The 27,011-nt window shown below is 44.9% G+C and overlaps 1 protein-coding gene across 1 annotated transcript in view; it reads left to right on the forward strand.

The window, feature by feature from the left end:
* aebp1b (AE binding protein 1b) overlaps positions 1–27,011 on the forward strand; it is a 42,580-nt gene that overhangs the window by 12,774 nt on the left and 2,795 nt on the right. The window contains 19 exon segments of the mRNA XM_080765001.1: positions 2,777–2,848; positions 3,234–3,343; positions 7,233–7,372; positions 7,496–7,586; positions 8,875–9,019; positions 9,230–9,321; positions 9,736–9,859; positions 11,117–11,313; positions 15,736–15,912; positions 16,462–16,631; positions 17,922–17,940; positions 17,943–18,043; positions 18,045–18,129; positions 18,740–18,853; positions 18,855–18,992; positions 18,994–19,045; positions 20,781–20,920; positions 25,133–25,232; positions 25,757–25,923. Coding sequence (XP_080621127.1) covers positions 2,777–2,848; positions 3,234–3,343; positions 7,233–7,372; positions 7,496–7,586; positions 8,875–9,019; positions 9,230–9,321; positions 9,736–9,859; positions 11,117–11,313; positions 15,736–15,912; positions 16,462–16,631; positions 17,922–17,940; positions 17,943–18,043; positions 18,045–18,129; positions 18,740–18,853; positions 18,855–18,992; positions 18,994–19,045; positions 20,781–20,920; positions 25,133–25,232; positions 25,757–25,923 — 2,234 coding nt within the window.

Here is a 27,011-nt window from a genome sequence, read left to right on the forward strand (position 1 = left end):
ATAGTATATTCAGTTCACAGCCAGCAGTTTGCCACGTGTGCTGCTCTAGCTCCTCTCCTCGCTCTCCTTGCTGGAGCGAGGCTATAAGCCCGCAGCTGGTTCACACACACACACACACACACACACACACACACACACACACACACACACACACACACACGGCAGCCTCAGAGCCAAATGATATATGTGACATTGTCAAGACAAGTGTCAACAGAGCGTATCCCTCTTCCACGCTTCAACAGAGACAGGGCGGCTATGGGGGGGGGGAGGAGGTGGTTCAACATGGCTCTGGAAGCATGCAGCTTCACCACAGACTATAGGGCGGAGGTTAAACACCAAGGCTGCTTAAAACCTCAAGGTTAACACCTCCTGTCACATGCAGCCATTCAGCTGTGCCTCTTGAAAGCACATTTGTGTCTTGTGTGTGTGTGTGTGTGTGTGTGTGTGTGTGTGTGTGTGTGTGCGTGCGTGCGTGCGTGCGTGCGTGCGTGCGTGCGTGCGTGCGTGCGTGTGCGCGTGCGCGTGCATTACTACAGTAAATTACTATACTTGTGAGGGCCAAATGTGTGTAGAATAAGTAGCCATGGGAACCAGCGTTTCCTGAGCCATGAAAGCCAGTATAGCCATTAGCCGTGCACCAGTGGCGCACACCCGGGTATAGCTACAAGCTTTGATTTCATATAGATAGCTTCATAGACTATTAATTATGTAGGATTTGTGATGTGTTAACCCATTTTGACCTGACAGTTTTCTGAAAAAGCCATGTTTCCATGTCAGTCGTTCTTAGATTTTTCAAAAATAGCAGAGCTATACAAGCTCGTAGCGCGCTATGAGCTTGTAGATCTGCCATTTTTCAATAGCTAAAGCATAACATAATGCTAACACCAAAAGGGGTTCCCGCCTACACTTGACTCTTATAGCTCTGCACTCAGTCTGCTCTTTCTTCCCGCATTTTTTTCTTGCTGAAAACCGTATATAGATCTATATAGCTCTTATACAAGCTTCAAGAATAGAGCAGCTGCTGTCACGATATCAGTCTGTTGCACACTTTTATTATGTAGTGTTGCCCTAGTGTTTCCTGTTCTGCCTAGTTGTGTTTGCCTGTCTTGTCTCACCTCCCTGTGATTACTATAGTTTTCTCCACCTGTGTCCTGTTAGTCTCCCAGCCAATCCCAGTGTTGATCGTTTGTTCTGTTCACCTGTGTATTGTGATCCCTGTGTCTACTTAAACCCTCAGTCCCTTGTGTTCCCTGCTTGATTATAGTTTATGTTATGGTGTTCTGTCCAGTGTTTTCAGTATAATAAATACCTTGCATATGATCTGCTCTACTCCTGCCTACGTTCTACTTTTGGGTTCCACATCTTGAGTCGCGCCGTGACAGCTGCATTCTCCACAGAATAGGGATAATATAGAAAAGACTGGGGGAAAAAAGAGAAAAACTTCCTATCACACAATAGGTTTCGCAGCCCCCCCCCCCCCTGTAGTAACTCTGAGGACCTTCCTAGCTCTATAGAGTCTAGAGTCTAACCCTAACCAGCTATAGGACCAGCTAGCCCGGTCTCAGCTGAAGGAAGAGCCCATGTCTTGGCTGTTGTGTTGTCAGTTTTCTGGTAGCTCTGTTATCCACAAATAAGTCAGTGTCACTCACAATGTAATTTGCAATTATAAGTTGGTGTGTTGCACTGAGTTCACAATGGCCCCTTTTCCACCGGTTGGTTCCCAGTGGGAACCGGTTCAGTTCTTTTTGGTTTTTAGTCCATGAGCCAGAGCTCCAAAATTGGAACCTTAATTATGAATTGAGTGGAGCAAAACCATACCTATATTAGATTGTTATCACCATTAAACTTCCCCAATTGAGTACTTACACGAAGACAATGATTTATTGTATTACAAATTTTACATTTTTAACTATACACAAATGAGGCATTATGTAGGAAAATATGCAAAATATGAAAAAAATATGAAAGAGCTACTACTGTGGAAGGGTTATCACGTATTAATTTACTTGTATTGATCCTATAAACAATTTAATATAGGGTATAGTTTGCCCACCAATTTTGGAGCTCTGGCTCATGGACTAAAAACCAAAAAGAACTGAACCGGTTCCCACTGGGAACCGACCAGTGGAAAAGGGGTCATGTAATTTACAATGATAGGTCAGTGTGTAGTGTACTATGTACTGTCTGTATAGCACTGAGTTCACAATGTAATTCATGTGCCGTTGGATAAGATGGTCTGTCTTACGTTTAGCATGTCAAAACAGTGGTTCAAACTTGATTGATGCATGCGTCTCCCCCAGAGGGACTCAACACATCTTACTGCCATCTGGTCCTGTAGGTTCTGCGGGCCGCTCTGGGCCCTGCCGTGACAACTGTTTGTCGTTGTTTTCTTTCCTTTTCTTTTGTTAGAGAGAATCTAGAAGGTTTTATTGTGTCATTAACTTATACAAGTACACAAGCAGAGAAATGTTGTATATGTATAGGGACAAAAAAATTGTGCTAACATTTTACGTGATAATATCTTTTTCTTAAAAGCAAATATATGTAATAATATAATCAAAATATTACAATTGCAAATATACACAATAATCATAAACTACTGGATGTAATGACAAAGAGTTTGGTTTATATAGGGTCTTAAACAGTACAATAGCTTATCATTTAGCAGCCGTGTCCAGAGGCCGAATGTGCTGTTTTAATTTGGTTAGATTCTTTTAACTATTATAACTTGTTTCATTTCATTCGTTTTATGTCGTTATAATAACTTGTTTTTCAGAGAGAGCACAGAGGCTGAAGGAGGCGGAGGAGCGAGCCAGGAACAGACCGCGAGTCTTCAAGGAACCAAAGAGTACGTTCTGATCAAGGCCATGATCGCGCTTTTGGCCCCTTTCATTCATTCTTAATTGTGTCATATTATTTCAGTTAACTTCAATGTTTTTCTCTCAAAAACTCAAGTTTTCATGTGGAACAACATCCTTCTACTATGTCTTTAGTTTAAACACGCACAATGTGGTATCTAATATTATGATCTAACCTATGTTATGTCTAAAATCTAATGATTTGTACCTATGTGTTCACTGTTCATGTGTGTGTGTGTGTGTGTGTGTGTGTGTGTTGTGTGTGTGTGTGTGTCTGTGTGTCTGTGTTTGCTTGTGCGTGCATGTGTGCGTGCGTGTGTGTGTGTGTGTGTGTGCGTGTGTGTGTGTGTGTGTGTGTGCGCGTGTGTGTATCAGAGTGTCCTCCTCTTGGCTTGGAGTCTCACAAAGTGGAACCAGACCAGTTCTTGGCCTCCTCCATGTCTCAGTACCGCTATGCACCGCAGCGAGCACGCCTCAACATGCAGGTACTGTACACGCACGCACACACGCACGCACACGCACGCACGCACGCACACGCACGCACGCACGCACGCACGCACACACACACACACACACACACAGACAACTCTCCTGGACTCATCACCTAAGACACCAAAGCAGTTTTCCGTTTAATTAACTGTCATTAAATGAGAAAAAGAGGTTGCGCATCAGCAATGGCCCTCAGCGGCGTGCCAAACCCAAATCCGGTATACACCAAAAAAATAGGAATTTTTAAAGAATTCCAAAAAGGCAGCACATCCAAAAAATCTAATAAACGGTGGACAAAGCACCCACATTTCCATTTATTTTATTGGCACACACCAAAAAAGGAACGCTTATGCGTTTCGGCTATATGCAGCCTTCATCAGAGCATTCACATCAAGTCAATTTATACACAAGGGTCAGAGTCATAGACATATGGACAAAGCGTTCTCCGGGTCTGATATGGATGTAAGATGAAGCCTGTCAGTCCTTGAATTGTAAATCGCCATCTTTCTAGATCCGTTTTGGCCCAGCTGGCCCATTGGCTGGCCCAGACAACGAGGCGGGACTTCCCCCCCCTTCTTCTTCGTTGGTTTTTATTTTGACTCGAGCGGGGGGTGGCTCCCGATCATAGACTGTAACGGTAGCCACGCCCCTCAGAACATACTCGACTTTATGGTAATTTTTCAAATAAATGGGACCATAATTTTCCAAAAAGAATATTATGACATGAGAAATGAGACTTTAAACTAGTGACTGGAAGCAGAAAGTATTCATGACCATGTTTATTAAGGTAATACAGTCTAGGTGAAGTTGGGCCCAATTACATGGACCTCTATGGAGCTATGGGGTTTTTTGGGCCCAATGACAGCGCCACAACAGGCCATTATATGAACTTTCAGGAAGTCCCGATTTCCTTAGTGGCTTCACAAAATATCCGTCTGACTGCCCCCCCTGGTCAGAGTTCACCTACAGCTGAAATCTCACGTTTTTGAGAGATGGGGGTTAGGGTTAGTTTTGAGGAAATATATACAGTATAGGGCTGAGGAAACATGTATGATCCTAAACATATGTATGCTATGGTTCTGAACGTATAGTCAATACTAGTCATGCTATGCTACTGAACATATGTATGCATACAGTAGGAACATATGTATGCAGGCCTATGCTATGTCCTGAACATAATGCTATGGTCCTGAATATTATGCTATGATCCCGAACACATGTATGCTATGGTGCTGAACATAATGCTATGGTACTACTGAACATATATATATGCTATAGTTCTGAACATATGCATGCAAGCTAGCGCAGCCACATGGTGCTCATTAGCAAGTATCAACTCTCCTAAATTCTTTGGCACGCAGCCCGGCTTGCGGACGGCTTACATTCGAAAGCCATATACATTTAAAAGACTATACATTCTTGTGTTTTGATGAAAATTCTCATTCCGCACGTAAATACTGCATCCGGCTGTCTCCAGACTTTCTGACCAACCAACCAATACAGTACATTAAACAATATATATAGGAGAAAAGTGCATGCTGATGACTGACTCTGACAGTGACAACAAGTCTGTGTTGAATTATTGGCTTCAGCATGGGGAAAATCAACGTGGTTAGAAAACAAGGAAAACAACAGGGCGAAAACGACGAAAACACGACGTGTGTGGAGCAGACAGACATACAGTGAGAAGACAACAGTGAGAAGACAACAGCAGCATCATTTAAGCATTATTCTCACAATAACATTCTCCAAAGATCACATACTGACGGCGAGAAACGACCTGGTCGCGACCAAAAGGAAACTAGTCGAGACCTGGTCGTTGGTCGCCACCGGATCTCGCCCCTTCCTGGAGAATCGCACCGTCGTTACAATGATGATGTGAATCCGAAGGCCTGTTTATTATAGCGCCACCATGCGGTCCATTTGAAATATTTGGAGCAAGAGGTTATTCCTTGGAATATACTGGGAGTGTGCGGTACATGTGTGGAAGGTTTGTATCAGCACCCTGAACAGTGGCAGCGATGGTTGGAGATTATAGCTGCTCTAAAATCGCACAGGCGGATCAAAAGACAAACAGACGGACCGGGGTGAAAACATCCTCTCTGGCCTTTGGCAGAGATTAAAACATAAAACTAATGAAAGCTATTATGGAGATACAAGGTTTCTGCCTGACAGTGATGCTTTGCAGTGACTGACATGGCATTTATGTTGCAGTCTCACATGGCTTAATATTATGGAACAATAGCCATTATTGTAAAGAAATTGCGCCTCTTCCTTACTAATTCCTTCACAATTATACGAATTAAGGCCCTATATCCATTTAGTAATTTAGGGTATGGTTGTTCTGACCTTTACACACCCATTTGTACACACCCATAAGAGGCCATTTGGAACCGCCTCAAGGAAGCATTTAAAGGGTCCTTGGACCACTGATACCCACAGGTGTAGAGTGATTGCAGTGATCCAACACTGTGTTTGAACAAAATGGAGAGCCTTCATTAGTATCATTAGTGGCAACCGGCAAGACCTGTGAAGGAGGTGAGGAAGAAGACTACCTTCTTTGCCATAATTGGCATCTGTGCATATAGCCTACCCTATTTCTTTCCAAGAGCCCATTTCCTATGAATATGGCTACTGTGCATAAAGCCTGTATATCCTTCCAATATAATAATAATAAACTTTATTTATATAGCTCCTTTCAAAAGCAAGTTCACAAAGTGCTTCACAAAACAAATTACAACAAATCACAAAAGCAAAAATGACGAGTATAAAAAAACAAACAGAACAGAGCAAAACCAATTACAATTTAAAACGAAAAGGCAATCAAATGAGCACAAACGTTAGCCAAAGGCTCTAACAAAAAGCCATCCTATAAAAATGAGTCTTTAGGAGAGTTTTAAAAGTGCCCAGTGAGGTAGCCTGTCTAACTTCCAATGGAAGTTGATTCCACGGGTGAGGGGCCCGTACAACAAAGGCAACACCAACAAATAATAAGGCCGTGGCTCAGCGGTCCAGGCACCTTGGCTGGCAACCCAGTCTGGCAGTGTGCCGCGGGTTCGACTCCCGATCCCGACGGCCTTTACTGCATGTCTTCCCGCCCACCCCCATGTCTCTCCCCATTTCCTGTCAGCCATACTGTCTGTCCCTCCATGAAAAAAGATAAAAAAAACCCATAAAAAACCCCCCATATAATAATGTTTTAAAATCTGATCTAAAAGCCCACAGGCATATAGCCAATGGAGTGAGGCCAGCTAACCGGGGTAATAATGGCCATAATATTCTTTTGGTCCTCGTATGAGAATATCCGCGCATATATAGAGCCTATTATAAGTGGTTGAAGTGTGATTGGAGCAGAGGACTAAGAGTGGGGCGTGTGTTGAAGTGTGATTGGAGCAGAGGACTGAGAGTGGGGCGTGTCTTGAAGTGTGATTGGAGCAGAGGACTGAGAGTGGGGCGTGTGTTGAAGTGTGATTGGAGCAGAGGACTGAGAGTGGGGCGTGTGTTGAAGTGTGATTGGAGCAGAGGACTGAGAGTGGGGCGTGTCTTGAAGTGTGATTGGAGCAGAGGACTGAGAGTGGGGCGTGTCTTGAAGTGTGATTGGAGCAGAGGACTGAGAGTGGGGCGTGTCTTGAAGTGTGATTGGAGCAGAGGACTGAGAGTGGGGCGTGTCTTGAAGTGTGATTGGAGCAGAGGACTGAGAGTGGGGCGTGTCTTGAAGTGTGATTGGAGCAGAGGACTAAGAGTGGGGCGTGTCTTGAAGTGTGATTGGAGCAGAGGACTAAGAGTGGGGCGTGTCTTGAAGTGTGATTGGAGCAGAGGACTGAGAGTGGGGCGTGTCTTGAAGTGTGATTGGAGCAGAGGACTGAGAGTGGGCGTGTCTTCCAGGGTACTGACGACGAGGAGGACTCCAGAGGTGGGGCGTGGTGCGCCAACGCAGAGGACAGGATCCACTGGTTCGAGGTGGACTCGCGCGTGGTCACAGAGTTCACCGGGGTCATCACCCAGGGACGAGACTCCAAGAATGAGTACGCACGCACCCACGCACGCACGCACGCACGCGAGCACGCACGCACGCATGCACGCACGCACGCGAGCACGCACGCACGCACATTCTCACTCACTATGTTGTGGTTGTGTGTCTTCTTCAGGAGTGGGAGTGACTATGTGACATCATACTTCCTGGCCTTCAGTAATGACAGCAGAGAGTGGACCACCATACACGATGGATACTCTGACTGGGTGGGTACGCACGCACACACACACACACACACCGTGAAGTCTATGACTTGGCCATCCGAACTGCGCACGAAGCGCTCACAACTTGTACAACTTCTCAATTGTGAGGATTTTAAGGCAGTTGATTGTATGAATAGTGTCACGGGGCAACCCGTGCCCTATATATATACACACAAACAGACATGAAACTGTTTCCTATAACATGCCAGGACTATGGTTTTAAACTTTATTGAGATTGTAATCACTGATTGGGTCAGTTGTCTCTCCTGCACTGCTGGTGGCATTTCCCTTGATGAGGTAAGGGGCCAAAGTGCAATGCAGGGGGAGGGGTGTTTGTATCCTTATGCTTTGATTATTTGTCATTGAGTTCATGCTTATTTATACTTGTTTAATTGCAACACATTGTTGAGAATGTTTAGGTTACTGTTTATTCAAGGTGTTGTTGACGGAAGTATTTATATTAGTGAAGTATTTGAGAAGAAATGTTGCTAATTGAGTCTGTGCCCAGTGGTAGGATCCACTCCTATTTAAAGGAGGCTGCAGGGACAGGCTAGTTAGTTAGAAGTAGGCAATGAGTCAATGACACAGGTAACGTCCCTGAGGGAGAGCTACAGGGCCTTGTGTGATCAGTGACACAGGTAACGTCCCTGAGGGAGAGCTACAGGGCCTTGTGTGATCAGTGACACAGGTAACGTCCCTGAGGGAGAGCTACAGGGCCTTGTGTGATCAGTGACACAGGTAACATCCCTGAGGGAGAGCTACAGGGCCTTGTGTGATCAGTGACACAGGTAACGTCCCTGAGGGAGAGCTACAGGGCCTTGTGTGATCAGTGACACAGGTAACGTCCCTGAGGGAGAGCTACAGGGCCTTGTGTGATCAGGGTACAGCCTGAAGAGAGCTCTTATCCATTTGGGTTTTGTTCAGCAGTGTTTGCTCACGTGTTTATTTTGTTTTGTCCTTTTTCAGTATTATTGTTATTGTCCTGTTGAACCTGTACTGGACTTTGGTGGAGGAGTTTTGGGGGAGAAATCAAATAAATACGGCATTTCTGACTGTTCTTGGAGCCTTGGCCGTTCGGGCAACTTTGCATGATAAAAACCCCCAAAAAAGGCATTTTTAACCAGCCTATAAATCCGGAAAATGGCCGATCCACACGCTCGTAGATCGGGGCACGACACCAGCGTGCAACCCAAGTATAAATCAGGCCCTAATCTATAAAGTGTGTGTGTGTGTGTGTGTGTGTGTGTGTGTGTGTGTGTGTGTGTGTGTGTGTGTGCGTGCGTGCGCGCAGCTGTTCTTCGCTAACAGTGACAAGGACACCCCGGTGATGAACCAGCTGGCTGTAGCGATGTTGGCGCGCTACATCAGGATCATCCCTCAGAGCTGGAACGGAAGTCTGTGTATGAGACTGGAGGTCCTGGGATGTCCTGTGGCTGGTGGGTGTCTCTCTCTCTCTCTCTCTCTCTCTCTCTCTCTCTCTCTCTCTTTTAATGGTTTATGGAGAAAATTTATTTCTGATCTTCATATCGACCATCTAGGTCATCTGGGATAAAGGTCTTTTTTTCTGTCCCTAACATCCAAACATGTACAAATGAACTCCACAGAGGAAAGCGTTTAGAAATTGACATTGCATTGGTCCCTCTCAGACCCAGCCAACAGCTCCCCCCACAGACAGAATGAGGTAACTCCAGTGGACTATCTGGAGTTCAAACACCACAGCTACACAGACATGGTGACGGTGAGTATAGGACACTTTGTAGATCTGCTTTTCTCCAGCAGCCAAAGTATGAAAAGTTAGTTTTCGTCTGTGAACAATGGCAGTTGTAACATCAAACCTTTACCGCCAGGTATAAGGGAGTGGGTGACATTGCTTTTGTGCAAGCTTCACACCAAGTGTATATGTTAAATAAAGAATAAAACTAAGAGCAAATAAATAGAATATGTATGAATTATAAAGGTGTGTGTGTATCTGTGTAATACACACACACACACACACACACACACACACACACACACACACACACACACACACACAGAAAGAGATAGAGACAGACAGAGAGAGAGAGAGAGAGAGTAACTTTTCAGGATTCAAATTCGAAAGTAGCAAAAGTAGCGGATCTAAAAAGGTGTTGACGAATGGGCCTTCTCACAGCTGATGAAGTCGGTGAACGAAGAGTGTCCAAACATCACCAGCATCTACAGTCTGGGCCGGAGCTCCAAGGGACTGGACATCATCGCCATGGTGGTCTCTGGAAACCCCACAGAACATGAGATAGGTGGGAGTCTGTCGGTCTGTCTTTCGGTCTGTCTTTCGGTCTGTCTGCCTGTCTGTCTGTCTGTCTGTCTGTCTGTCTGTCTGTCTGTCTGTCTGTCTGTCTGTCTGTCGGTCTGTCGGTCTGTCGGTCGGTCGGTCGCTTCTAGGGTGTCAGCGGGCCACGTGGTGCCTGCCTCATTTTTCAGGCATCTTTTATCGCTTTTCTTTTTTCGTTCGCGGCCGCCCAAAAAACAATAATTGTTCACTTGGATTTACAAAAGAGAAAAACAAACCGACAAGACTTCAATTTCATTTCTCGCGGCCTCATATATCAAAGTATACGCTATAGCTATATCATATAGGCTATTTGGGTGCAGTACTTGGTTTAGATAGGTTTACTCAAACCCCTCACCCTAAACCTATAACCTCCCACGGGGGGCAGCACACCTAAACCATATAACCGTAACCCATGTCTAACCAATGACTAGTCTAAACTATAAGTATGCACCCCAGGCTATGTAGTATATACCGCCCCTTTATGTTAAGAGATGTAGGCTACTACTTGTTATGTGTAAAGAGTCCCGGAATGGAAATACGGTAACCGTGGACTTTATTATATATCTAGGGATGTCCCGATCCGATTCCGATCATTTGATTTTGAGTATCTGCCGATAACCTATAGTTTTATAGAACACGTTTATGCCATAATCACAACAGTACAGTATCCAAAATCACAGACAATTATATCCAGTCTATAATATCATGATCTGGATATAATATTGATACTATAGGGATGCCCCGCCCCCAATCACATTGTTTTGCTCCCGGTTTCTATAGCAGATCTGCAAGCTCCGTAGCGCGGCACCGAGTGCCGCGCTACGAGCTTGTAGGTCTGCTATTTTTTGAAAAAATCGTGAAAATGTGGCGCATTCCTTGAATATATTATATTCTTTCAGAGCAAACGTTTTTAACTCAAATCTTTGCTTCTGGGGGGGAGGTCCCTGGAATGACATATTTTCAGATGGGGGTCGCCGGCCAAATACATTTTTTGGGGGTTCTTGACATGAAAATATCGAGAACCACTGATATAGAAACATGCAGGTTTCTGAGGAAAAAAAAGACATTTAAAAAAGGGCCCAACGTCGACGTAGGGCCTAAAATGGGTTAACTTTGTGCATCATGACTTTTCAAAGGAACTATAACTAAAACCTCTCACGGCAGTGACGGCACGGCATGTTTTTTTTTTTCTTCTTTTTTTTCCCCCCGTCTCCCCATGCAGGCGAGCCGGAGTTCCGCTTCACGGCGGGTCTCCACGGCAACGAGGCGGTGGGCCGCGAGATGCTGCTGCTCCTCATGCAGTACCTGTGCAAGGAGTATAAGGACCGGAACCCCCGCGCCACCAGGCTGGTGGAGGGCGTCCGCATACACCTGGTGCCCTCGCTCAACCCCGACGGACACCAGAGGGCCTTCCAAGCGGTTAGTTTCTCCAGAAGCCACTTATATATTATTATTATATACTAGCCCTTACCCGTTGTGAGATATTTGCCCCCATCTTGTGGCCGCGGGGGGTACTGCACCCGGGCGCATTGCCCATGGGATCGTGTGGTGATGTAAAAACAATATTTGTACAGTAAATATGACAGTTGCGTCTGTAAAAAGTAGCCTATAGGTCACTTCTGGGAGCGTGCAGAATTATTTTGGCATGGAGAGATGTGTGCTAATAGTGTGGCTCGGTCGGAAGATAGACCACAGACGGAGACCACGGCTGTAAACGGCTGTTTTTATTCACTAATAAATTCATTATTAATCATTAATGTGTCAAATGGAAAAAAAGGGCTCCGTTACGCCTTCCATATAATTATGGTCCATGCCTGTGTGAAAAGTGGGAGTGATTCGTGCAGTCAATGATGAGATAACGCGCTGTCAGTGACATTCAGACATTCAGACATTCAGACATTCGCTGAATTATAGTATATCAGTTTGTTGTACCTCCGAACTGAGAAGCAGAGCTTAGAGTCCAGATGAAGCCAGACAAGATTTAACCCATTCTGACCTGAGATCAGATTCATACGAGGTTTCCACTGGACACACACTGGGTCTGATTAACCCCATTCTGACCTGAGATCAGATTCTAAAAATGTCAGTCGTTCTTCGATTTTTCAAAAATAGCAGACCTACAAGCTCGTAGCGCGCCACTCGGTGGCGCGCTATGAGCTTGTAGATCTGATATTTTTCAATAGCTAAAGCATAACATGATGCTAACACCAAAACGGGTTCCCGGTCAGAATGGGTTAATTGTGAAATGAGCGGGGCAAAGCCATGTCTCTAACCCATTTAGACCTGAAAACGATTTTTAAAATGTCTTTCTAATGTCTTCAGTTTTCTGAAAAACCTATGTTTCTATATGTGTGCTCAACTTTTTTCACGTCAAGGACCCCCAGAATTATCTGTATTTGGCCTCCGATCCTCATCTAAAAAATATATGTTCCAGGGACCCCCCCAGAAGTGAAGATTTGAGATTAAAACGCACGCTCTGAAAGAATATATATTCCAAATTTGCAAAACATTTTCACGATTTTCCAAAAATAGCAGACCTACAAGCTCGTAGCGCGGAGTGCCGCGCTATGAGCTTGTAGAGCTGCTATTTTTCAATAGTTAAAGTATAACATAATGCTTAAAACATCAAAAGGGGAACCCGCCCAAAATGGGTTAAATTGTTTATAAGGTCAATATAAGTAAATTAATATATTCCACAGGAGTAGCTTTTTCATATTTATCACACATTTTCACCTATGATGGGTGAATAGGATGAAACATTTCAAGAAATACCATGAAACTTCCCCATGGTTACTTACATGAAGAAAATGATTTATTGCAAGGGTAGGCAACCTTAGACACGGGTGCCAACATTGGCACAATTTACAATTTATAATAATAATAATAAAACTTTATTTGTATAGCACCTTTCATGACATGAAATGCAGCTCAAAGTCCTTTACAGAGCAATGGAGAATAAAAGAAAAGAAAAGCAAGGCATGAACATTAAAAAAACAAGCAGTAATGCAATACAGTGAGGACATGAATAACAAAAAATAAAAGATCAATTAAAAGCAAGGGTGTAGAAGTGGGTCTTGAGCTGTGCCTTAAAAATGTCTACAGAGGCTGCCTGTCGAAGGTACACAGTGGGAGTTTGTTCCATGCCGTCGGCACGTAGAAGCAAAAAGCTGCTTCCCCGTATGTTTTAGTTGCCATTTTCTTAGGCAAAGCGAGCAGGCCAGCAGTGGAAGACCTTAGGGGGGCGGTTTGGGACATATTTAGGCAGGCAGTCATGAAGGTAGGAAGGAGCGAGACCATCGAGGCAATTTAGGCATTTAGTAGACGCTCTTAACCCATTCTGAACGGGAACCCCTTTTGGTGCTAGCATCATGTTATGCTTTAGCTATTGAAAAATAGCAGATCTACAAGCTCGTAGCGCGCCACCGAGTGGCGCGCTACGAGCTTGTAGGTCTGCTATTTTTGAAAAATCGAAGAACGACTGACATTTTTTAGAATCTGATCTCAGGTCAGAAGTGGGTTAATCAGACCAGTATCTGTCCAGTGGAAACCTCGTATGAATCTGATCTCAGGTCAGAATGGGTTAATCCAAAGAGCTACGTTGAAAATTAGGGCTTGCCCTCAACTGTATTCCGAGTATAAATAAAGGTAAGAAAGAAAATCCAGAGCGATTTACAATAAGCAAGAACACAAAAGCATGGCAATACCTCACATACATAAAACGTAGTTATCATGAAACATGCGTAAGCTAAGAACCGAACAGTGGAATATCTATATAATGAAAACTATACATATAAACTAGACATACCATACTATACTATACATATTATGTATAGTATTATATACTATGAAGTGCTATGACTACATGAAGTGCAATTCTAGTGCTGTCTACGTAACATGCTCTAAGTCTGGATAAAATGCTATCTAAGTCTACATAAAGTGCTATCTAAGGGGGTATAGGGTAAGTGCTACGGGCCATGATGGAGTCTGAAAAGGTGGGTTTTCAGACTACGGCGGAAGATTGGGAGTGATGCTGCCGTTCTGATTGTGATGGGAAGTGCATTCCAAAGTTTTGGAGACAGAAGGGAGAAGAGTTTGGGACGTGTGGAGCGTTGTCCCGGCGTTTTTTTTAGTGAAGATACTTCCAGCTTGTTTGTAGGGTTCGATCATACTTGCAAGATATGGGGGAGCCATACCTTTGGTTGCTTTGAATGCCAGCATCAGAGTTTTGTATTCTGTGCGGGCAGCGACCAAGAGCCAATGGAGGGCCGTGGAGAAGGGGGGAGACGTGTGAGAATTTTGGCTGGTTGAAGACCATAAGCGAGCTGCGGCATTTTGGATCAGTTGGAGAGGCTTAAGTGCACATGCCGGAAGGCCACTAAGGAGGGAGTTACAATAGTCGAGTTTGGTGATCACTGGCACACACTGGCGTAAGTGTGAGTGAGAGGATTTTTCTTTTTAAATGAACATTAAATGAAGCTCTCTCAAATGCATGCAAATCCTGCACAATTCCACATTCATTCAAACTGAACTCTGACTGGGGATGGAGTCTGGGAGATAGGTGAGAGAAAGGTTGTTATATTTATGGACAATCAACATCTGTTGGAATGGGTTTTATTTTTTATGAGGTGTCATAATTCAAAGTCAAAAAGGTTGCCGACCCCTGATTTATTGTATTACAAGTTTTCGGGAATTGCACACTTAAATATGCAAAATAGGCATTGTATAGGAAAATGCCCAAATTTGCACATCTTCTCAAAATCAAAAAAAATGGATAAAGACAGTGATATATGTAATCACTCTATTAATATACTGTGAGAAAATTATATTATTATTATTGATATATTTTTGTTTGATTGTATCACCTTTTATACACTTTTATACACATCAAGTCAAAATTAACTAATGACTTTGTTTCATTATGCAAAATCTAAACGTGGTCCTTCAAACATAATGAAACAAACTCATCTTACTTGATAAACTGATCATGCATAATGACCATTTCATCAAGTAAGATGAGTTAGGTTATGTGGAAATGTATATGGAGTGGAGACAAAATGTTGCCTTAAAGGGACACTTCACCCTTTTTGCAAAAGAAAATATGTTAATGACGTTTAGAAGCTTTAGATCACTTTTCTGGGGGTATTTATGTGTGTAATATGTGGTTTTAGATATTTTAGATTGTAGCAGTGAGCCTGTTGTCTCTGATGTCATGGACACTGGGCTCACTTCCTTCCTGGACTACATGTTGTCTCAGTAAGACAGCTCTCCCCCCTATCCACAAGGAGGAGCAGTGCACCAAAGAATTATGGGAATTGTAGTCCAGGAAGGTAGTGAGACCAGTGTCCATGACATCAGAGACAACAGGCTCACTGCTACAATCTAAAATATCTAAAACCACATATTACACACATAAATACCCCCAGAAAAGTGATCTAAAGCTTCTAAACGTCATTAACCCATTCTGAACGGGAACCCATTTTGGTGTTGGCACTATGTTATGCTTTAGCTATTGAAAAATAGCAGATCTACAAGCTCATAGCGCGCCACCAAGTGGCGCGCTACGAGCTTGTAGGTCTGCTATTTTTGAAAAATCGAAGAACGACTGACATTTTTAGAATCTGATCTCAGGTCAGAATGGGTTCATCAGACCAGTGTGTGTCCAGTGGAAACCTCTTATGAATCTGTTCTCAGGTCAGAATGGGTTAACATATATTTTTTTGCAAAAAGGGTGAAGTGTCCCTTTAAGCTTGTGAGATCATTGTATATATAGATCTGTTATTTCTGAATACCCAGAGAGTTGTTAAATGGGTCCCTCATTGCGGGTCATGTGCTGTCCCCCAGGGGTCAGAGTTGAGTGGGTGGACCACGGGTCAGTTCACGGAGGAGGGCTTCGACATCTTCCAGAACTTCCCTGACCTCAGCAGTACCCTGTGGGACGCCGAGGACAAGGGCATGGTGCCCAAGCTCGTTCCCAACCACCATGTGCCCATACCTCTGGAACTGGAGACCAACAGCTCTGTAAGCTCTGGGAATGTGTGTGTGTGTGTGTGTGTGTGTGTGTGTGCAGCATGCGTGTGTGCCTAGCCAAAAATGGTGACATCAGGCTGAAAGTGCTTAAAAACAAGGACTCATTGGGTGTATAATTGCTGATAAGTCAAATAATGGTTGATATATCAGCCAAACCGATATATATCTGTGTGTGTGTGTGTGTGTGTGTGTGTGTGTGTGTGTGTGTGTGTGTGTGTGTGTGTGTGTGTGTGTGTGTGTGTGTGTGTGTGTGTGTGTGTGTGTGTGTGTGTGTGTGTGAGTGTGCGTGCGTGCGTGCGTGTCGCATCGCAATGCTCTGTGAGCTCGTAGATCTGCTATTTCCACAGTTTTCTACAAATGTTTCAAAATCCATGAATCTATATTTCTAGACACATGGAAACGATTACAGGGGTTACGCAAAAAACTCCACAGAAATACGATTATCTCCAATCATTTACGATTGGGCGATTATATGGTAATTGTGACAGAGTCTGTGATGATGATGTCGTCGTCGTCGTGCTGCTGGTGTTTTCCGTCCAGATCGCCGTGGAGACCAGAGCCATCATGTCCTGGATGAAGAGCCACCCGTTTGTCCTGGGAGCCAACCTGCAGGGAGGAGAGCGGCTGGTGGCCTATCCCTACGACAACCACCGGCCCAGCCTCAGCACCGCCGCCAGCAGCATGACACCTCACAGCCGTAGGAAGAGACAGTACGTCTGTCTGTCTGTCTGTCTGTCTGTCTGTCTGTCTGTCTGTCTGTCTGTCTGTCTGTCTCCTGCATATGATTCATTCTCGTCATTTCTCCAGCATTCTCCTTCCTAGTTTTCATGTGCGCTGCAAAACACATTTTCTAAATCTTTAACCACACAAACCCTAGCGTCCACATGAACCCTAGCGTCCACGTGAACCCTAGCGTCCACGTGAACCCTAGCGTCCACGTGAACCCTAGCATCCACACGAACCCTAGCATCCTGTGGGTGCTGTGGGTGCTGGCGGCGTGTTTCCTCCTCCGCGTCATCGGTGCCCATACCCGAAGGCGGGGTTGGCGAAAGGGCCCTTCTGTGTGGAGTTTGCATGTTCTCCCCGTGTCCCCTAGGGTAGGTACCCTCACAAAAACATGCAGTAATCCTGGTCTCTAAACTGCCTCCCCTGGCCAGCCGGGGCGCCTGATGGAGGGGAAAGGAACTGGTTGGAATAACGTGTTCCTTCCACGCGCTACGTCCAACCAGGGAAACTCCCCCCTGTCAGGTGTAAAGGAGCAACTTGGACACTCAGGCATGAAGGGAGCATGAGTTAAGTCCGTTGCTCTCCCCAGGCTGGCGGAGGGTGTGTAGAGCCCAGGATCACAGTAGATGATTGGCACAGGGGTGAAAAATGTGTTACAAAATCGTGGGATAAAAATATATATATTAGAGAGGACTTTGCCACATTGAGCCCTGTCAAACGTTTGTTTCTATTGTGACATTTCATCTAGCTTTAATCAATGCCAATGTAGATGTCACCATACATATCGGTAGGTAGAAAATCCATAATATTCTGGCTATGAGAGACAGCTAGCATGATAGCATCCCTATTTTGCGCCTACAGTATGTCATAAAAACAGCACGTGGGGGGGGGGGGGGGGGGGGGGGGGGTCCAGATACATACCCCTGGGGAACCCCGTGTTTAAGTGGTCGGGGGGGGGGGGGGGTGTCCAACTACAGACCCCTGGGAACCCCGTGTTTAAGTGGTCGGGGGGGGGGGGATCCAACTACAGACCCCTGGGGAACCCCCGTGTTTAAGTGGTCGGGGGGGGGGGGGGGGGTGGGGGGGGGGGGTCGTCAACAACTACAGACCCCTGGGGAACCCCCGTGTTTAAGTGGTCGGGGGGGGGGTCCAACAACTACAGACCCCTGGGGAACCCCGTGTTTAAGTGGTCGGGGGGGGGGGGGGGGGGGGGGTCCCAACTACAGACCCCTGGGGAACCCTAGTGTTTAAGTGGCCGGTCCGCTCCTTCGCAGGTACGAGGAGGAGGAGGGTGTGTGGACGTGACGGAGTGGGGGAGGGGCTACGACGAGGAGCGCCCCGAGGAGGACTGGAGGAGCAGGGGCTACGTTGACCCCGAGCAGGAGTGGCGGTGGGAGGCGCGGCTACGACCGAGGCTACACGAGCGCGGGCTACGACCCCGCCTACGAGCGCCGCCGATACGACCAGGGGGGGCACGGCGGGGTACGACCAGGGACAGGGGTGGTACGGACCGAGGACACGGGTCACGACCAAGGACACGGGTACGACCAAGGACACGGGTACGAGTATGAGAGTTCATCCAGAGGGGGGGGGGGGGGGGGGGGGGGGGGGGGGGCTGTATTGGTCGCATTGTGAGCTTGTATAGATCGGCTATTTCGAAAATATCTTTCAACATTTTGAGCTTGTAAAATGTGACATTCTACGCAATGAGTACTTTAAGTACATTGATTGAATTCCCGGACTTTTACTTGTAACAGAGCATTTCTACATTGCAGTATTAAAAGTAAAACACCTGAGTACTTTTCCCACCACTTGTACTCACTCAATAATGAATTGCTGCAACTTGGAGTCATGTTCATATCCATTGGAAGGCATTCTGGCAGACAACGTGTGTTTAGTGAATATGGAAGTAGTGGACAATATCTGACAATATCTCAATAAGGAAAAAATAATAATCTAGATTTCTACAAGCGCTCAACGCATCGCGTCGTTTGACAAAGTATAAATAAACAAAGAAGCATAAAGAGAATATGGCCCCTCTGTTTCATTTTGTATTCTTTTGTTGAGCCCCCTATAGGTACGACCTGGACAGGGCTACGACCACGGACAGGACCACGGACAGGACCACGGACAGGGGTACGAACACGAACAGGGCTACGGACACCGAGAGGAGGAGGAGGACGACCGAGGCAGAGGAGGAGCGGGCCCCCTCCGCGCAGGAGGCGGAAGACGAGCCCAGAGCCATCCCAGACGAGTCTCTGTTCAGGTGGCTGGCCATCTCCTACGCCTCCACCCACCTCACCATGACCCACACCTACCACGGCTCCTGCCACGGGGACAACGCCCGCCGGCGGCCTGGGGATCGTGCAGCGGGCCAAGTGGAAGCCAGTCAGCGGCAGTAAGGAGGGCCGTTTTGTTTTTGTATATATAGCGGTTGGTTTTTTGTAGTGGAACCGGTTGGTTCCACCCAGGGGGGCAGTCAGACGGATATTTTGTGAAGCCACTAAGGAAATGAAAGTTCATATAATGGCCTGTTGTGGCGCTCTCATTGGGCTCAAAAAAAACCCATAGCCCCATAGAAGTCCATGTATTTGGGCCCAACTTCACCTAGACTGTATTACCTTAATAAACATGGTCATGAATACTTTCTGCTTCCAGTCACTAGTTTAAAGTCTAATTTCTAATGTCATAATATTCTTTTTGGAAAATTATGGTCCCATTTATTAGACAAATGACCATAAAGTCGCGCATGTTCTGAGGGGCGTGGCCACCGTTACAGTCTATGAACGGGATCCCCCACCCACTCGAGTCAAAATAAAAACCAACGAAGAAGAAGGGGGGAAGTCCCGCCTCGTTGTCTGGGCCAGCCAATGGGCCAGCTGGCCTGAACTGGGCCAAAAGCGGATCTAGAAAGATGGCGACTTCCATTGCAAGGACTGACAGGCTTCATTTTACGTTCACGTTAGACCCGCGGAACGCTTTGTCCATATTTTTTACAGTCTATGGTTCCACCACACACAGCGACCGTTCCATGATGCTCCAGCAATGGACAAAATGTCCTCGGGGCGAAAACGGACACCCTGACCCATTTAGGCCTGACGTCGAAATTAAAAAAAAAAAATCTTTTTAAAATGTATTTTTATTTCTTTCTGAAAAATGTTTCTATGTCAGTGGTTCTCAATATTTCATGTCAAGGACCCCAAACATTTTATGAAATTGGCCGCCGACCCCCGACTGCACATTTTCACGATTTTTCTAAAATAGCAGACCTACGTCGAATGTCATAGCGCGCCACTCGGTGCCGCTCTATGAGCTTGTAGATCTGCTATTTTTCAATAGCTAAAGTATAACATAATGCCTAAAACACCAAAAGGGGTTCCATGAAACCATTTGTTATGCAGCTTATTGTTCTGTACAGTATGTACAAATCCAATTGAAGATATTCTTTTCTAAGACCGTGACCAGAAAGGGCAGATTACAATTTACAATTTAGGCATTTAGCTTAACATTTAGCTTTTAGCTTATCCAGAGCGATTTACAATAAGCATGGCAATATACATCACATACATAAAACGTAGTTATCATGAAACATGCGTAAGCTAAGAACATAACAGTGGAATGTATCTATATAATGAAACTATATGAATAAACTATACTATACACATACTTCTATAAAGTGCTATGACTACATAAAAAGCAATTCTATAGTGCTGTCTAGATTAGAAATAGCTCAGCAACAAAGCGCAGAGATCAAGGTTGTATTTCTTGAGTCGGGGGCCACAGCCATTTTCAGTGAGTCTGGAAAGACGCCTGATTATATAGAGCTGTTTACAATTGTCAGGCTATATCTGCATGTCGCATGACATCACACACACACACACACACACACACACACACACACACACACACACACACACACACACACACACACACACGCATTGGATGCCCTGTTCATTAATACATGTACTTTCCCTCTCAAACTAACAAAAATGCTAAAAGTAATAATGTAATGTTACTAATGTAAACCTGTAAGCTAGGATGTCCCAATCTGTCTAACTAGTCTGTCTGTCTGTCTGTCTGTCTGTCTGTCTGTCTGTCTGTCTGTCTGTCTGTCTGTCTGTCTGTCTCAACAGGTATGAATGATTTCAGCTACCTGCACACAAACTGTTTTGAGCTGTCTGTGTTCCTGGGCTGCGATAAGTTTCCCCATCAGAGTGAATTATCTTATGAATGGGTCAAGAACAGAGAGGCCATGCTGACCTTCATAGAACAGGTGGGTCACCAATGAGCTGTATGCCCAATTAAACCTTCACAGTAGCTGGTTCAAAGTGCAGTAAGTCAAATGTTTTGTTAAAATAAGTGTTACATTGCAAGGAAGAGTACAGAGTAGCGAAAGACTAAGAGCCTAAGGTCTTTTGCCCCCCTGGTGGTGAGCACGGCACACGGTGCCTCTGAATAGCTCTGAACATGTACACATGCAACATCTAAGGTGCTTAAAGGGACACTTAAAGGGACTCTAACTTATGTTAATGACGTTTAGAAGCTTTAGAACACTTTCCTGGGGGTATTTATGTGTGTAATATGTGGTTTTAGATATTTTAGATTGTAGCAGTGAGCCTGTTGTCATGGACACTGGTCTCACTACCTTCCTGGACTACAATTCCCATAATTCGTTGGTGCACTGCTCCTCCTTGTGGATAGGGGGGTGAGCTGTCTTACTGAGACATGTAGTCCAGGAAGGAAGTGAGCCCAGTGTCCATGACATCAGAGACAACAGGCTCACTGCTACAATCTAAAATATCTAAAACCACATATTACACACATAAAGACCCCCAGGAAAGTGTTCCAAAGCTTCTAAACGTCATTAACATATTTTTTTTGCAAAAAGGGTGAAGTGTCCCTTTAACCTGCTGCCCCAACTGTTTGCGGGATGTAATTCAATTGTATTTTTATTGCATACAGGCTTGCATGCCATATTCACCAAACTGTGTGACATTGGGGTTGACTTTTGCATATAAAAAGAAAATACAGAACACCAACTTCCTGGGAAAACAATAACCCCACATATATGTCTGTGTCCTGTGCCACTCCCTATTTGACAGGTTACACTATAAGTAAAACCATTGCGACACATTGTGAGCTCAAATGATCAAAATGTACAGTATATAGGGCTGAAGTGGTTAATGTATGTTTTGTAATAATAATCAATATCTACAAAGTAACTAAAGTTTTCAAATAATAGTGGACAGTGGAGTAAAAGTACAATATTTGCTTATGAGATGTAGTAGAGCAGGGATACTCAAATAGATTTACCTGTGGGCCACATTACAAAAATGGCAAGGGGCCAGTAGATAAAATTACGACATTAATGATACTTGATAACTTCTCTCTTTCAATTGCTTTATTTTCGCAAAATGTATAAAGTACAATGTGCATGCACACAATATGTAAATAAATAAATGTGTTACATTTTCTTGCATAAACACAAAGAGCTGTTTCCATAACTGCACAAATTATTGCACATAACATGAGTAGCTGTTATAATAACATAATAACATAACATGAGTAGCTCTTTGCCTGCCTGCCTGCCTGTCTGTCTGTCTGTCCATGAGTAGTTATTTGTCTGTCTGTCAATGAGTAGCTGTCTTACTGTCTGCCTGTCTATGAGTAGCTGTCTGCCTGCCTGTCTATGAGTAGCTGTCTGTCTGCCTGCCTGCCTGTCCAATTGTCCATGAGTAGCTGTCTGTCTGCCTGTCTGAGTAGCTGTCTGCCTGCCTGCCTAATTGTCCATGAGTAGCTGTCTGTCTGCCTGTCTATGAGTAGCTGTCTGCCTGCCTGCCTAATTGTCCATGAGTAGCTGTCTGTCTGCCTGTCTATGAGTAGCTGTCTGCCTTCCTGCCTGTCCAATTGTCCATGAGTAGCTGTCTGTCTGTCTATGAGTAGCTGTCTGCCTGCCTGCCCAATTGTCTATGAGTAGCTGTCTGTCTGTCTATGAGTAGCTGTCTGCTTTCCTGCCTGTCCAATTGTCCATGAGTAGCTGTCTGTCTGTCTATGAGTAGCTGTCTGCCTTCCTGCCTGTCCAATTGTCCATGAGTAGCTGTCTGCCTGCCTGTCCAATTCTCCATGAGTAGCTGTCTGTCTGCCTGTCTATGAGTAGCTGTCTGACTGCCTGCCTGTCCAATTCTCCATGAGTAGCTGTCTGTCTGTCTGCCTGTCTATGAGTAGCTGTCTGCCTGCCTGCCAGCCAGCAAGTTGGTTAACAGAAAATAAATGGTTATGGCTGAGTAAAATAAAATACAATAAACACAATTTGCCTGAAAATAGATTACCCAGCTATGACCTTTTTCATGAAAAAAATGAGTAGTGATATGGCTGACTGAGTAAAATAAAACAATCTACCTGAAAATAGATAGCTATAAGTGAAGAGCAATTTCCGCAATTTCCGCAATTACCATTTCCGCAATTTCCATTTCCGCAATTTCCATTTCCTCAATTTCCATTTCCGCAATTTCCATTTCCGCAATTACCATTTCCGCAATTTCCGCAATTTCCATTTCCGCAATTTCCATTTCCACCATTTCCGCAATTACAATTTCCGCAATTTCTGCAATTTCCATTTCCGCAATTTCCGCAATTTCCATTTCCATTTCCAACTATTAATGGCAGCTGGGTTTCATCATTCAAATAAAATAGAATTCTGTCCGTTTAGCTATAAAATTATGTCAGGGAATAGGGATACACAGTATATGTCTTTCATTTGCATTGCATCCCCCCCCCCCCCCCCCCCCCCCCCCCCCCAAGCTTTTATTTTCGTTCGAGTAATAGTACAGCTCTAATAGTATTACTTATAATAATGTAATTAAAGATAACTTCATTCAGATTTATTTATTTTTATTTCATTTTCCAGATTTTTTTTTCTTCTTTTTTTTAGATTTTCATTGGTGGGCCAGTCATAATGGTCCCGCGGGCCTGATGTGGCCCGCGGGCCTGAGGTTGAGTATCACTGGGTTAATGTATGTTTTGTAATAATAATCAATATCTACAAAGTAACTAAAGTTTTCAAATAATAGTGGACAGTGGAGTAAAAGTACAATATTTGCTTATGAGATGTAGTAGAGTAGAAGTAAACAAAACATACTCAAGTACAAATACATCAAGAGTACTTTTACTTTAGTTTCCACCACTGGTAAGTGACCTGCTGTAGACAGATGTTATTGTAACCACTGGTAGCTGACCTACTGTAGACAGATGTTATTGTAACCACTGGTAGCTGACCTACTGTAGACAGATGTTATTGTAACCACTGGTAAGTGACCTGCTGTAGACAGATGTTATTGTAACCACTGGTAACTGACCTGCTGTAGACAGATGTTATTGTAACCACTGGTAAGTGACCTGCTGTAGACAGATGTTATTGTAACCACTGGTCACTGACCTGCTGTAGACAGATGTTATTGTAACCACTGGTAACTGACCTGCTGTAGACAGATGTTATTGTATTCACTGGTCACTGACCTGCTGTAGACAGATGTTATTGTAACCACTGGTAGCTGACCTGCTGTAGACAGATGTTATTGTAACCACTGGTAGCTGACCTACTGTAGACAGATGTTATTGTAACCACTGGTAACTGACCTGCTGTAGACAGATGTTATTGTAACCACTGGTAACTGACCTGCTGTAGACAGATGTTATTGTAACCACTGGTAGCTGACCTGCTGTAGACAGATGTTATTGTAACCACTGGTAGCTGACCTACTGTAGACAGATGTTATTGTAACCACTGGTAGCTGACCTACTGTAGACAGATGTTATTGTAACCACTGGTAAGTGACCTGCTGTAGACAGATGTTATTGTAACCACTGGTAACTGACCTGCTGTAGACAGATGTTATTGTAACCACTGGTAAGTGACCTGCTGTAGACAGATGTTATTGTAACCACTGGTCACTGACCTGCTGTAGACAGATGTTATTGTAACCACTGGTAACTGACCTGCTGTAGACAGATGTTATTGTATTCACTGGTCACTGACCTGCTGTAGACAGATGTTATTGTAACCACTGGTAGCTGACCTGCTGTAGACAGATGTTATTGTAACCACTGGTAGCTGACCTACTGTAGACAGATGTTATTGTAACCACTGGTAACTGACCTGCTGTAGACAGATGTTATTGTAACCACTGGTAACTGACCTGCTGTAGACAGATGTCTATAACCACTGGTAGCTGACCTACTGTAGACAGATGTTATTGTAACCACTGGTAGCTGACCTGCTGTAGACAGATGTTATTGTAACCACTGGTAAGTGACCTGCTGTAGACAGATGTTATTGTAACCACTGGTAGCTGACCTGCTGTAGACAGATGTTATTGTAACCACTGGTCACTGACCTGCTGTAGACAGATGTTATTGTAACCACTGGTAAGTGACCTGCTGTAGACAGATGTTATTGTAACCACTGTGTTCCTTGTGTGTCCCACAGGTACATCGTGGCATCCGGGGCATAGTGAAGGACCAGGATGGAAACGCCATCGTAAACGCCACCGTCTCTGTAGAGGGCGTCAACCATGACGTCACCACAAGTTAGTTATCCTCATCTATCAATTGCAGAAACCTCTGTGTGTGTGTGTGTGTGTGTGTGTGTGTGTGTGTGTGTGTGTGTGTGTGTGTCTGTCTGTCTGTCTGTCTGTCTGTCTGTCTGTCTGTCTGTCTGTCTGTCTGCCTGCTTGAAAAATGTCATTGCCCCCCCCCCCCCCAAAGTAGGTCTAGTACCAACTTAATGTAAATGCTGACCCAAAAGAGGTGTATAAAATAGATAAAATAAATAGATGTAAAATAATGAATGCCGGTTATATTATATTAGAGCCCAACCTATTGGTTGTGCTGATATATCGGCCATTATTCCCCCCCCCCCCCCCCCCCTCTATCCCTTGCAGCAGCGTGCAAACATTTGGGTCGAAAGCCTTCTCCATCGGGAGAGAGTTCCACAATTTAAATTTAAATTGAACTTTACAAGCAGTGCAGCTTAAGCATGTGCTTTCTCAAATGCTCGGCCAAACCAGTACAAACAAAGCCCCCTCTGTTCCTTCTTCTATGCTATCTCTAGCTCAAACCGGGGACTACTGGCGCCTGCTGAACCCTGGGGAGTACAAGGTGACGGTCCGAGCGGAGGGCTTCTCCCCCATGACCAAGCTGTGTGTGGTGGGCTACGAGCCAGGAGCAACGGCCTGCAGCTTCAACCTGGCCAAGTCCAACTGGGACCGCATCAAAGCAGTGAGTCTGTTCCACACTCCTTCACTACTATACTGCCTACTCCCTAATCTATAGGGAGTCAGATGTAGTGAAACCTGGCATAAACGGCATGCCAGTATGATGGTCAGTAATCTGTATCATGGTCATTATCATGCCAGTATCATATCAGTATCATGGTTAGTATCATGCCAGAATCATGGTCAGTAACATGGCCAGTGTCATGGCCAATATCATGGTCAGTATCATATCGGTATCATGGTCAATGGTCAATATATGGCTCAATTCTTGAGGGGTGCTAGCCCCTCCAACATCTGGCTTTCGCAATTACGCCATGATGTGTTTAATGTTTGTTTAATGTTTGTTTAGAGCACTGTAAACAGTGGCAGCCAGGTCTATGGACTTTTAACTGTCAATGAGTAGCTGTCTTACTGTCTGCCTGTCTATGAGTAGCTGTCTGCCTGCCTGTCTATGAGTAGCTGTCTGTCTGTCTGCCTGCCTGCCTGTCCAATTGTCCATGAGTAGCTGTCTGTCTGCCTGTCTGAGTAGCTGTCTGCCTGCCTGCCTAATTGTCCATGAGTAGCTGTCTGTCTGCCTGTCTATGAGTAGCTGTCTGCCTGCCTGCCTAATTGTCCATGAGTAGCTGTCTGTCTGCCTGTCTATGAGTAGCTGTCTGCCTTCCTGCCTGTCCAATTGTCCATGAGTAGCTGTCTGTCTGTCTATGAGTAGCTGTCTGCCTGCCTGCCCAATTGTCTATGAGTAGCTGTCTGCCTTCCTGCCTGTCCAATTGTCCATGAGTAGCTGTCTGTCTGTCTATGAGTAGCTGTCTGCCTGCCTGTCTATGAGTAGCTGTCTGTCTGCCTGCCTGCCTGTCCAATTGTCCATGAGTAGCTGTCTGTCTGCCTGTCTGAGTAGCTGTCTGCCTGCCTGCCTAATTGTCCATGAGTAGCTGTCTGTCTGCCTGTCTATGAGTAGCTGTCTGCCTGCCTGCCTAATTGTCCATGAGTAGCTGTCTGTCTGCCTGTCTATGAGTAGCTGTCTGCCTTCCTGCCTGTCCAATTGTCCATGAGTAGCTGTCTGTCTGTCTATGAGTAGCTGTCTGCCTGCCTGCC

The sequence above is a fragment of the Protomyctophum bolini genome, assembly GCF_963924005.1.
Source record: "Protomyctophum bolini genome assembly, chromosome: 6".
Classification (NCBI taxonomy): domain Eukaryota; kingdom Metazoa; phylum Chordata; class Actinopteri; order Myctophiformes; family Myctophidae; genus Protomyctophum; species Protomyctophum bolini.